The sequence below is a fragment of the Natrix helvetica genome (assembly GCF_964273705.1).
Source record: "Natrix helvetica genome assembly, chromosome: 1".
Classification (NCBI taxonomy): domain Eukaryota; kingdom Metazoa; phylum Chordata; class Lepidosauria; order Squamata; family Natricidae; genus Natrix; species Natrix helvetica.
The window spans coordinates 162,544,425-162,558,487 of NC_138548.1; the positions used below are offsets into that span (position 1 = coordinate 162,544,425).

Below are 14,063 nucleotides of genomic sequence, written 5' to 3' on the forward strand. Positions count from 1 at the left end.
GAACAACTTGCCTCCAACACTGGATGTTTTTAAGAAGAGATTAGACAACCATTTGTCTGAAGTGGTATAGGGTTTCCTGCCTAGGCAGGGGGTTGAACTAGAAGACCTCCAAGGTCCCTTCCAACTCTGTTATTCTATTTTATTCCATAATGGAAGAAAGGTGGTAAATAAATGTGATAAAAAATAAGGGATATAGTCAGTTATGAAACCTTAGCTACTACATATTGACTCATCTACTCGTTGAAGTACCTCTGAAATCAATCGACTAACTTTATTAGATTAAATCCCAAGAAAAACATGTCTAAAGGTCACTCCGGTTTTATTATCTCCTTCTTAGCCTTTCTGAGATATTAGGATATGAATGAGGCAAGTATTAAGGATACACATCTTTCAAATTTGAAAGCAAAATGGCATTTGAGGAAGCATGTGAGCATTCACATGGCATTAGTTGGAAGATTCTAAAAGTTTTAGACAAATTCATCACCATCTGACAACAGAAGGCTCTTCAAAAACCAGGGAGAAAAGCAGTTGATATGATTATCCATAGAGATTCTATGTAACGTGTGTCCACGGCAGTACCTACCAATGCAGCGTCGTCCATCAGCGTGTACGTCAAAGCCCAACATGCATTTGCAGCGGTAGCCTAGACCATCATTGTCAGTTCTGTGACTGAGAACACAAATCTGTTCACATCCACCGTTATTAACACCGCAAGGATTTCTTACTGGAAGACAATATATTTTATATAAGTTTCACACACAACATCAGGGGTATGCGAAATTTTTCTTAATTTTGCTGACATTCCTCATGTATACACCCACTTCTCAATTAGAAACTACTTTCAATCACTGGCCACTTGCAAATACAATAGTCATTAAAAAATTCCTTTTCTGACCCATGTGTACATTTACAACCAAATTTTGGGTGAAGAATGACTTTATGCCATTATCGCCTCCTTTGTGTGTGCTTTTGTGTTGTATGATGCCCTCCAGATCATTACATTATAACTTTCGTCATATATAGCCCAACTAACTGGAAGTGATGGGAACTTTGTCCCATTTACCTTAAAGATACTTGATTGGGGAAGATGAAAAACCAGTCAGCAGACACATATACATTCCACTTGCATTGCAATTTGTATGGCTACAACTTTGTTTCTTTAGGTTTACCACAGAGGCAGAAAGATAAACCACAGATTTTAAAGTCTGTTTCAGGGAGAGGCTGCAAAATGGATGGTTTATAGGCAGGAGCCCACGAGTTGTCTATCTCTGTCATATGCAAATAAGCGACTCGTCTCAGGAAAAAAATATCTGGTTTTTCCAGCTTTTCAGACATACTCAAATAATTATGTCCACAATTGCCTATTATGCATGCCTTATTTAAACTTTCTTTAAGGGGTCATTCTCCAGCATTCAGCTTTCTCTAGAAAAGCCTTTGCCATCCCAAAGGTGGCGCAGTGGTTAGAGTGCAGTACTTCAGGCTACTTCTGCTGATTTGGCAGTTCGAATCTCACCAGCGCAAGGTCGACTCATCCTTCCATCCTTCCAAGGTCAGTAAAATGAGGACCCAAATTGTTGGGGGCAATAGGCTGACTCTGTAGACTACTTAGAGAGGGCTGTAAAGCAGTATATAAGTCTATGTGCTATTGCTATTGCTACCTGAATGATCTTTACAGGATATCACTCTACCTCTTAGTTATGTCTGCACTTAGCAATTATTCCCCTAAATGATCCGATCACTGGAATTGAACTTGGTTGCTAAATTAGGAATGGGTGTATAGACCAAGAATGTTATAAGCTACCTTTGAAAGTCTGTTAAAATGTATTTTGTATCTGCAGTTCCCATTAAAACCATACATACCAGTCCAAGTATAGTTATATATACTCATTCCATTGTAAATACAGCCCTTTGGCTTAAATATTTTTTTTCACTGGTATATTGCAGAGGTGCTGGGATTGTGACTGTACTGACTGGGAATTGATCCATAGTCAGCTGTTGCTTATTCACTGCTTTGGCAACTGAGTTAATAGGAATCCAATTCTAAGCATTCTGTCCCTCTTTTTCAAATTGATAGTGCTGGCCATCCTTTAAAGAAATCTTCAGATAGAGGACTTTTTTTGTAAACATCAGTCAAACCTTGAAATATATGTTGACATGTACAGAAAAAAACTGCAATTTATTTCCCAATGAACCATTTTCTATTTGGAATGTAGTTTCATTAGAATAATTGTGCTTCACATGAGCTGAAGCCTACAAATTCGCCTATTCAGTAACTGAAATCTCATTATTTTCAATGAGAATAAATCAATGAATTTACACTGGGCAGGGATGGACTACCTGCAGCTTCGAGATATCTCTGATCTTGGGCTAATTTCAAAAACCCTAGGCAGGGATCTACTTAGACCATTAGTTAGAGCTATTTGCTGAGCATGAATCAAGGAGAGAGGAAGAGAAGAGGGAGAACACAACAGAGAAGAAAAAAACAGAAAAACGTCTGACGTTTTCTCTACTGGCCCCACTGGTACATTGACTGTACAGTTATCTTTGCTGTGCTTTCTAACAGTTGAGCCACAATAAGAACAGTGTAAAATATCTTTTGCAATCCTATATCATTTGACTTACCATGTGGCTGTCGGAAAGCGTGATAAATTGTTACTCCGTAGGGACGCAAGGAAGACTGAAAAATCACTTGTGGGTTAGAATCTGCAAACCTATTGGCTTTCATCACTGCCATTTTGGTCCAATCAGTAAAATACACTGAATGTTCAAAAAGACTTATTCCGTAGGGATGTGGAATCAGTGAGCCTCCATGAGCAACAGTTTTCCTGTTAAAGGTATATTCTTTTTAGAAATACTGAAAAGAAATAGCTTACAGGCTACAAATATTTCATCATGCTTTTATTCCTATGAAAAAGGCTACGCAAAGGTCAAAGCAGTGACCTAGGAAATGATAAACAAAGGACACGCCATCATCCAACCAAGAAGAAAAATCAATAATGAATACAAAATATTTGAATCATGTTAGCCAAAGATGCAAGAAACAAACATTCAGAGGGGAAGTGTGGTAGTTTAACACACAGCTCTATTTTTAAAAAAGAGGAAAACCAAAAACATCAACAAAAGGAATCTTATATTGGTTTTCTTGAAGAAAAGTTGCCTTTGTGCAATATAAGTTATTTTATCTTACGGAAAGGCAATTCTATTTGCATTCTTTTCCCTAAAGACCAGAAATGGCCTTGGAAAGTGCTGATTAAAAAGGAAAACAAAGATAGCAATAAAAGGCTTAAAGTTTTTCTGCTACAAACCCCCCCAAAAATTGCACTGAGTATGATGCAATATAAGAAACAATACCTACACACATGGAGTCCTTCCCTGTGCTTGCCTATTAGGGCAGGGACAGTATTAAGGTCCAGGAATTCTCCTTTCTTTATCAATAGTATGCAAATCTTTGTACACAATACTATAATGTTTTTTCCGCTGCTATCCATTTAGAATCAGCATAGAAAAAGACATCCTTCTTCTCCTTTGTTTGGCACTCAGAGATTAGTGCATGCAACAAGGAGTCCTTGCTGCCTTCCCACTAATTAGATAATTTCTGACCAAATTCAGAGACTGAAGGATAGGAATTAATATCTCAATCCCATGTGAGTCTTAACGGCATTTAAAGGAGCCAATTCGTGACAGAGTAGCTAAATGTCTATGGAGATTCTCAGTCATCCTGGTCATGGTTGTCCCAAAGGTACTTTTTTCAAGAGGCAACTGGACTTTCTGGTTTTTCTTTGAAGACACTGAAGAAGCTTCTCAGATGAGAAGCGAAACATCTTCAAAGTCAAACAAAGAAGTCCAGTTGCCTCTTGAAAAAAAACACCTTTGGATCACGACAGACTATTTTTTTTAGTCTGGTGCAGCTTATTTATTTTTTTAAAAATGTAAAGAAATAAAAGTAAATGACTCTCTTTGCATCTTATTAAGATCTTCTCCTACCTCTCCAGCCCATCATAGGTCACCGTTTCAATATAATCATATCGGCTGTCTACCCAGTAGAGTCTCCTTGATACAATATCCAGAGTTATCCCAGCTGGCCATCCCAACTTTGTTTTAACCAAGTCCAGACGATTTGTTCCATCCATAAAGGCTCTTTCTACTTTAGGATCACCTGAAAGACTATCCCAATCTGAGAAAAACAAATAACTGTAAAAGAAAGAGAAAAGAGAAGAAAAACCATTTGAGTATCCCTTCAATCTTTAGATAAATGATACAAACATCTGGCTTACACAAAGCAGTAAGCAGAAATATAGTTTGTATGGATTGGGCTTAGCGTGAATCCAGCCAGCTGTGGTTTATATAATTTGTTGTGCTGAAACAAATCACTATTTAGCATCAAGTGGGAATCTAGCTAAAAAAAATCTGTGGCACTTTAAGGACCAAAACACTTATTGTGGCATTACATTTTCATGCATAAAAATCCATTACAGTAGTTGCAGAAAGTACCATCCAATTGGCAGACACACTTGTGAATTCTTACTAGTGGACATACAGAATTGCAGCCATTATCATGCAGTTTTATGCTGAGGTATCCACAGTGAGGCTTCATATGCTTCAGATCACTTCACCTTTCACTGAGCTATATTCTACATATATTATACTGTTGGTTATACTAAAAGTTCTCTGCGAGACACGCAAATCAATAAAATCACAGTAAATTGAAAACCAGATAATATAACACCTAGAAGCAAAAAAGAAGGCACTAGAAAACACTTCTTAAAATTCCCAGGTTTAATAAAAAATATCCCAAATTCAAGTATCAGTACTGAAGAAAATGAATGAAAGATATAATGCTCCAAGCAGATAACAAATCCACCTGTGGTTTGTTACAAAGAGCAAACTCTGGAGAGAGCTCAAAAAAGAAATTACAGAGATTTCAAACTCTGTATTCCAGATCATATTTTATATGAAACTAATTATCTCTACATCCAGTTCAAGGAATATGAAAGGCGATTGACCATAAATCCAATTTCCTTTTTTGTTTTGCAGAAAACAGACAATTATTGAGTCAGGTGTCCATTTCCCTTCCTCCCAACACCTACAATTAAATGGATTTCCTTTCTGATTTAAGGATACGACATACAAACTATTTTTAGCTAAGCAGGTGTCACTGTGACCCATAAATCATAATTTATGATCCATTCTTTGTAAAACACAGTTTAGCTTTGACTTTTCTGAAAAGAACTTTTGAATTAAGAAATAAAAGATGCCTATCTTCACCAGGTACTGCACCTGTAACATATGAGCCTCGGTGGCGCAGTGGTTAGAGTGCAGTACTGCAGGCTACTTCTGCTGACTGCCGGCTGCCTGCAATTTGGCAGTTTGAATCTTGACCAGGCTGAAGGTTGACTCAGCCTTCCATCCTTCCGAGGTGGGTAAAACGAAGACCCAGATTGTTGGGGGCAAGAGGCTGACTCTGTAAACCGCTTAGAGAGGGTTTTAAAAGCATTGTGGAGCGGTACATAAGTCTAAGTGCTATTGCTATTGTTCAGCATTTCTCTATCATTCTCATCAGAGACACTCAGCTGAATTGCAACTCTTCCTTTGCTCTTTTCTGCATAATATCCAGATTAAAAAAATAATGAAATAAGGACCAGAAGAGAATTTCTAGGGAAGGAGAAAGAAGTAAAGCACGCCAAACTCCTACTCTTCCATCAACACCTAGTAATATTTTATTGAGCAATTGATGATGCATTTGAAAAACAGCAAGCCAATTTTTTTCAAAGAAGGGTAGTATCTTTTAATCAGTGTTATCACTTACCCAACAGTAGGATCAACAGCTATTCCTCTAGGGTTGCCCAAACTTTCTGCAATCAAAGTTACCCGGTTGGTTCCATCCAAATTTACCAAATCAATTCGGTTGACGCTGGTCTCCACTATATACAGCTTGTTGTTAATCCAGTCTACTGCGAGGTTTTCTGGTGTGTCAACTGAAATATTTAAAACTTCATAGATATCCGAGCCATCAAGGTTGACAGAAAAAACCTGAAAAAGAAAACAATGGCGCTTTAGGACTTAGGATACGGTATGTTTTCAGGGCCACTTTCCTGTTAGCACAATTTCCAAACAAAAATAAATCCTGCATGCATGTATTATAAGAGGAATTGTGAAAACGTTGAACCATGAAGTATTAAGTCCCCAATTTCTTAACCATTTTCAGGTAGTCCTCGACTTACAACAGTTCATTTAGTTGAAAGTTACAGCAGCACTGGAAAAATGACTTGTGACCGTTTTTCACAGTTATGACCTTTGCACCATCCCCATGGTCACATGATCAAAATGCAGATGCTTGGCAACTGGTTCATACTTACGACCATTGCAGTCATGTGATCCCCTTTTGCGACCTTCTGACAAGCCCAGTCAATGGGGAAGCCAGATTCACTTAACAAGAGGGTTACTAATGTAACAACTGCAGTAATTCACTTAACAAATGTGGGAAGAAAAGTTGCAAAGTGAATCAAAACTCACTTAACAAATTTTTCATTTAGCAATGTAAATTCTGGGCTCAGTTGTGGTCCTAAGTCGAGGACCACCTGTATTTCAAATCTCTTCAATGTGACTTCACCTCTGTTAACTTGTTACATCTGCATGGGCACTGATCATAATTTCCATTCTTAACCAATGTTTAAGAGCGTAGTTTTTTCTCCTTCTAACTAGTAATCTGAGTTGCCCTCTATAATTCATGCACATAGGTTTATCCAACAAGCCGCATTTACATCGTGTGCTGAACTGCAAACTAAAAGTAAGGGAAAATATGCAAAGCAAAGCTAAAACCTTTCAAGTTTGGTGTGAAGCACAAACCTAGTTATAGTATATCTATGCTCTGGTTCCTGTATAATTAGCAATTACAAGCAAACTATCTTATGGATTAACTGAACTAAATATCGATCTAAATCCAAATCCATTACATGCTGCAGTAAGCAGAAGAGTAAAAATTAGGTCACTAAGCCCTGATATAATTCAAGGAACCAAGGAAAACTGCAGGGGGGAAAAATCTATGCTAGGAGAATATTCCTTTCCCCTTTGCTTTTTTAAGAACGCGATGTTAACATGCCTTTCAATGCACTTGGGGGGGGGAAAAGAAAAGTCTTTCAATTCTTTAGTCTATATCCACATCACTGATGCTTTAAAACTACCAAACATCATCAAACCAAATTTATATTTTATATTGTTTGTTACTATTCCAGTAAAAAGCAAGGCAATGGGGGGGGGGGGGAAACAATGACCCAAAAAAAATTGGCCTGCAGCATGATAAATTGTCAATATGTGTTGCCCAAAGCTCAATTATACTAATATACTTGAGAAATATCTTATGTCTATCTTCCCAGAAAACACAGCACTTCTACACTTTAAGTGATCAGGTTTCAAGCAATTGCAACAGAGTTCTGAAAGAATGTTCTATTTCTCTTAATTAGGTTTTTTTGACTCTCTTTCCAATCATATTAAGACCTGCTCACGATGATGCCATAACATAATGCACGCTTTGTTCGATATATTACATGTAAAAGCATAGCTAAGAAATGTCGGAATTATCAACAGGACCATCTCAAAAGTTCATTTTTGTTTGAAAACAAAGAAGGGCTCTGCATCTGTTCAGAGAAATGAAAAGTTATCAACACACATACCATTCTTGAATGCCTTTGCTTCCAAGAAAGCTATTTGTACATTTCAACTTACCTTATCTTGCACCGTATCAGTCCAAAATATCCTACGCAGCTGAAAATGAAAGTCCACACCAACAGCCACTCCACGATTCCGGGATTGTACCAGAGTTCGAAAACTTCTTCCATGAATGTCCCCAATTAATAAATCACGTCCGTTGGAAAAAATGATAGAGGCAGCTCCAGCTGAAAACGTGAATGACATTGCACTAATGTTTATTTTTCAAAAGGATATGCATTCCCAACTTAAACTGAAGATGCACACCGCAATATAAATCTAAGCAATGCAAGAAAATCATTTTGTTTACTTTTATACCTTTTCTGTCCCCAGCCATCAGATGTAATCACAAACCACCAAAATGTTGCAATTAGAGGCAATTAGATATGTATGGAAGATTAGGCAAGTGGTTGATTCAATTTACTAACCGCTGTGTTAATTGTTTTTAACATTCATGCAGGAGTAACAATTTTGTAAATGTTGGTGCTTGAAATGGAGTATTTCTAAATGGTACCGTTCCTAAACACCTTTTTTCAAGCTTAACACAATTTCTAAAATACTGAGAAACAAGATCTGGTCAAAACAACAGTTTCACACTTAGAATAGAACAATTGTTGAAGTTGAAAAAGTTTGAGACAAAACATTTTGTGCCCACTTATCCAGAGGACTCAAACCATCACAAGTGTCATCTGAAGAATAATTCCTTGGTCTAAGCTTTGCAGAACTGAAGCTTTTTCATACTTTGATATAGAAAATCTCTATGAATTAAAAAGGAAGCAAAGGAAGAACACATTTTTTAAAATGGCCATTTTTTTACTACCTCCCTTTTCAATAATTAACTATTGGTGCATATGATTAACCAAAACAACATTTGGTTTGGTTGGTTTTGAAAAATAATACAAATCACTAGAAAGTTAACTAGATTTTTCCTCTCAGAAAAAGCAACATCCTGGGAAATTATTTCCAACTTTGACAAGAAATATAAATGAAATTGGCAATTCTTTTTAAAGGGGAGGATAATAATGCTTTGCTTTCAATGTAGCAAACGTCACCCTCTCATAAGAGGCAATAATTATTGCAAATGTAGCTCACATTCAGGCAATTTTAATAGAAAATAGGGAAAAAAATGTGTTTTCCCATTGCAATTAATGGGAAAACATGGACATTTTGAGATTTTAAATCAAGTTTAAGATTTGAGCTTAAACTTCAGATTTGGGTTCCAAATTAACCCAGTATTTTTTTCCCCTTTCAAATCCCCTTATCATAGTTCAGACCTCTAATAATGCCCTCTCTTATATCGGGGGCAGAGATTGCAATGATTTCTTGCCAACAAATTGTCTTGGTGTCTTCGCTATTTGGCAGAAAGAGCGAAGAGATGTCCTCTTGCTCTGCCAAAAAACCAACCCAAACAATTTGTTGATAAGAAAACTGAAGTGTTTCTTTAGAGATCTAGAGTTACAATTGGAGTGACTGAGCGGGACAAGAAAGGAGGGAAGAGGAAGGTGCTGCCAAATTTGGGGCCACGTACACAAAGCAAGGGAATGATTTTGCCCAAAGCAGGGGCAACTGCTTGTGGATCTTGCTAGGCTTTATTCCTTCTAGGCAACGATGGTGGTTCAGCATGGGCCTAGGCCTGCAGCCTCTCCTCAGCCTGCCACATCAGGACTATGCTTTTCACCCTAAAGCAGGGGTGTCAAACTCGATTTCATTGAGGGCCGCATCAGGGTTGTGTTTGACCTCGGGAAGCCGAACGGGCATAGCCGGGGTGAGTATGGCTAGGGTGGGTGTGGCCAGCTTGATGTCACTCATGTCAGGGAGCACATGTGGTAATCCAGGCGGGGCTGGGGGAATCCCCCTGCAGCCCTCTGCCAGCGAAAACGGAGCCTGGGAGGGGCACATGCAGCCCTCCCGAGCTCTGTTTTTACTGACGGAAGCACTGGGGGCAGTCCTTTTTCCAGGGCAGCCCCACAAGTCAGATCTAAGCACCCCACAGGCCTTGAGTTTGACACCCCTGCCCTAAAGCAATAGCAGTGGTGCTGGGTGCTGGTTCAAGCATATTGAAAACTGTGACAGTTTTCTGATACTTTGATGCAGTTGTCCTTTGGTTTCAGTGGATTCACTTTTTTTGTCCCTAAAACAAAATCTATAGCACCTGGCTCAGATTTGCATGTCCCTGCCTCCTTCAAACTATTGCTCTTCTGCTATGTATGGGTCTAAGGAGAACTCAGAACTGAATAACCTGGAGGGACCATCAATCTGAGACTCCTGGTCTATTCCAAGATATATGGATATCCAAGATATATTGGATCTTAATCCCTAGCAGAAAAGAAAAAGTCCATGCCTATTCAAAATAACAAGGAAATATTGTTAATTACTCTTTTAGGAAAGCATATTAAAATGTAGATACAGATACATCTATGTATAAATATTGCAATTATAGTACAACAAACTTTACAGCACATAATGCAGCCTTGTTTCAATTGTATATATATTATCTTTAATTACTAGAACATTGTAACTATAGAAAATAATTACAAGAATAATTACTGTACAAAACATGTGAAAGGAAATGTTAGATATTAACATATATCGTGGCAAGTCTCCTCTCTGGTCCGCTGCTACAGCGGGAAACAGGTATCGTTCTGATTGGTCGAGGGGCGTACCCAATCCCTATAAAAGGGGAACCCTCCGACCACAGAGCAAGCTGGATCACTACTACTACTAATAAAGAGCTGTTAAGTCACTTCGTGTCCGCAGTCTGTTCTCTCGTTGCCCAGATCCAACATTGGCGACGAAGGTGGGATCGAGAGACAGATAGGACGAAGAACGCTACCTCCAGAATCTCCGGATTTGATCCAGCCTAGGAATTCGGCAGACATTCCGGCAGCCATCTCAGGTCACCACAGCGCGGCAAATTCAAACGAGAGAAGATGGCGATGCACACTCCCCCCGCTCCATTCGACCCAGCGAAGGACGAATGGGAAGCCTTCATGATTCGTTTCGAGTGTTTTCTCGAAGCGAACGAATACACGGGGATCACCGACGCCCGGAAGAAAAACATCTTCCTCGGCTACTGCGGAAAAGAAGTCTTCAACACGGCCAGAGACCTCACCGCGCCTACTCCAATACAGGCAGTATCATGGACGGCGTTGCAACAGGCTCTACAGACTCATTACGCGCCAAAACCTTCCCGCCATGTTTGCCGCCAAGAATTCAACACGAGGAACCAGAAGGTGGGAGAATCTATCAACCAGTACGTTGCAGCTCTACGAAAAGCAGCCACACATTGTGGATTCAGAGACCTGGATGAGCAGATTATGGATCGACTCGTTAGCGGGCTGAGAGACATTTCCCTACAAAAACGGCTGTTAGCCAAAACCAATTTAAGCCTACAGATTGTACTCGACGAGGCAAGAGCTTCAGAAGCAGCAGACAGATCAGCGGAGACAATTCAACGCGGGTTCAACACAGGCCAGCCAGCGCCAAGACACACCAGAGTCCACTACGAGGACACCATTCCAGATTTCGAGGATCCCGAGCTCGAGGAAAGTCACCTGATGCGGAGCAGTCACGTGAGACCTGGGGGGAGACCCGGATTCCGTTTGCTGCCCTGCGCAAGCTGCGGAGGGAATCACCCCCGGTCTACCTGTAGGTTCAGGAACGTTGTTTGTTCGCACTGCAACAAACTTGGGCACATCGCACGAGTGTGCCGGAGCGAACTCCCTGCCTCACGGCAGCCACCCATGTACCGCCAACAGAAGCCCAACCCAGGGGCTTGGCGAAACCAAAAAGGGCGCCCAGAGAGAAATCCACAAGTGTTTACTCAGAGAGAAAATTCCCAAAGAGCTGAGCGAGCGTATCCCCAGAGAGATTACACACAAGGAGCTGAGCGAGCGTATCCCCAGAGAGATTACACACAAAGAGCTGAAAGAGCGTTCTATCAAGACGCTCAACGAGAGTATTTTCAGGATACAGATGCTGAGATAGAGTTGACCCAGAGAGAGGAGTTGCGAACGTATCTCACCACAATAAGTCAGGTCCGCACCAAGTGGCCCAAAAAGCTGAAAGTCACAGTCCTCTTGGAGGGCTCACCTTGCGAGCTGGAAGTTGACACAGGATCGTCCCTGACGATCATTTCATGGGCATCCATGAAACAGGCTATCCCTAGCCTCAAAAAGAGCCAACTACGCGTTCCAGACATCCTGCTACGAGACTACCAGGGGAACCGAGTCCCCATCGTGGGCCAAGGCACATTCCAAATCCGTTTCAAGGACATCGTAGCCCAGCTGCCCGTGACCATCGCCAGCGCGCCATTACAGAACCTTCTGGGACTAGATTGGTTTGAAGCCTTGGGGTTAGAAGTCACCGGAATAAACGCAGTGGAGAACAGCAGCGCTGAGCAGATATTTAAGGAGTTCGAGGATGTGTTCAGCCCCGGTCTTGGTAAGTATGTGGGTAAACCAATATCATTTAATTTAGACCCCAAAGTGGCGCCAATCCGACTTAAGCCGAGACGAGTGCCTTTTGCACTCCGCCCAAAAATAGACAAGGAGATAGATAAATTAGTAGAGCAAGGAGTCCTTGAGCCGGTGGATCACGCGCGTTGGGAAACTCCCATTGTGACCCCAGTCAAACCAGACGGATCAGTCCGCATCTGCGCGGACTATAAATGCACAATTAATGTCGCGCTACAACAAAGCGCATATCCTGTGCCTGTAGTACAGCACTTATTGCACTCGTTGGGGCCAGGAAAGGTATTTGCTAAATTAGACATGGCACAAGCTTACCAGCAACTGCCCGTAGATAGCGCCACAGCGGAGGCCCAAACTATAGTGACGCATAGAGGAGCATTCAAATGCAACCGGCTACAATTCGGTGTGAGTATTGCTCCAGGATTGTTCCAGAGCGTCATGGAACGACTTTTGCAAGGGATACCGGGAGTCGTTCCTTATTTTGACGACATCTTGGTGTCCGCTGCAAACGAGGAGCAATTAAATAAAAGAGTCAGAACTGTTTTGGCCAGAATCAGAGAAAAGGGTCTCCGCCTCAAAAAGGAAAAATGCCAAATTAACGTGCCTAGCGTAGAATTCCTGGGTTATAGAATCGATGGTCAGGGAATACACCCCACTTCAAAGAAAATTAAGGCGATCCAGGACGCCCCCACACCACGGAATCAGACCAAGTTGCAGGCCTTCCTCGGACTACTTAACTTCTACAGCGTTTTTCTGAGACAGAAGGCGACCGTTGCTGAGCCACTACACCGTCTACTCCAGAGGAACACACCATGGAGATGGGGACGATCCGAAGCAGCAGCTTTTGCCGGAGTAAAGCGCCTGCTCACCACTGACTCGCTGTTAGTCCAATACAGCCAGACACTGCCGCTGGTATTGACCTGCGACGCATCACCTTTTGGAGTCGGCGCAGTCCTCAGCCACCGGATGCCAGACGGAAAAGAAGCACCCATCGCCTTCTACTCCAGGACTCTTTCATCGGCCGAGAGGAATTACAGCCAGATGGACAGGGAAGCGCTAGCTGCTGTAGCTGGGGTAAAACGTTTCCACGAATACCTCTACGGCCGCGATTTTGAACTGATTACAGATCACAAACCGCTGTTGGGACTTTTGGCGGGAAACCGCCCCACTCCAGTCTCCCTTTCTCCACGCATGACCAGGTGGACTGTTTTCCTGGCTGCGTACTCATACAAGTTAATTCATCGACCGGGCTCCACTCTAGGACATGCAGATGCACTCAGCCGTTGCCCACTACCGGACCTTTTGCCAGACCCCACTCCCGAAGTACCGGTGCTGCTCATTGATTGTTTGGACTCAGGACCAGTTTCTTCTTACAATGTTGCAAGGTTTTCTTCTAAAGACAATTTAATAAAGCAAGTTCAAACTTGGGTTTGGAGGGGGTGGCCGAAGGGAAACGTGGGCCCGGAATTCAAAGTGTTTTGGTCAAAACGGGACGAACTCTCAGTATTACAAGGTTGTTTATTGTGGGGGGATCGAGTTGTTATTCCGTATGCTTTACGTAGGAATGTATTAGATGCTTTACATGTTGGTCATCCGGGGATTGTTAGGATGAAGGCGTTAGCAAGAAGTTACGTTTGGTGGCCAAACATGGACAAAGAAATAGAGGAATGGGTGACCACTTGCGACCCATGCCAGGAATCGAGACCAGCACCCCCGGAAGCACCCGCCACAGAATGGGAGAAGCCTAAAGCACCCTGGTCGCGAATACACATCGACTTCGCAGGGCCATTCCAAGGTCAGACTTTCCTTATAGTTGTGGATGCATACTCGAAATGGCTAGAAGTACTCCTAATGACTTCAACCACGGCAGAGGCAGTCATTAAGGTT

The 14,063-nt window shown here is 41.5% G+C and overlaps 1 protein-coding gene across 1 annotated transcript in view; it reads right to left on the bottom strand.

Annotated features, from left to right (window-relative positions):
* LRP2 (LDL receptor related protein 2) overlaps positions 1 to 14,063 on the bottom strand; it is a gene marked incomplete at its 5' end in the record, with an annotated part of 164,926 nt that overhangs the window by 105,145 nt on the left and 45,718 nt on the right. The window contains 5 exons of the mRNA XM_081936538.1: positions 584 to 724; positions 2,623 to 2,825; positions 3,985 to 4,191; positions 5,807 to 6,030; positions 7,723 to 7,892. Coding sequence (XP_081792664.1) covers positions 584 to 724; positions 2,623 to 2,825; positions 3,985 to 4,191; positions 5,807 to 6,030; positions 7,723 to 7,892 — 945 coding nt within the window. The remainder of the gene's footprint in view (positions 1 to 583; positions 725 to 2,622; positions 2,826 to 3,984; positions 4,192 to 5,806; positions 6,031 to 7,722; positions 7,893 to 14,063) is intronic.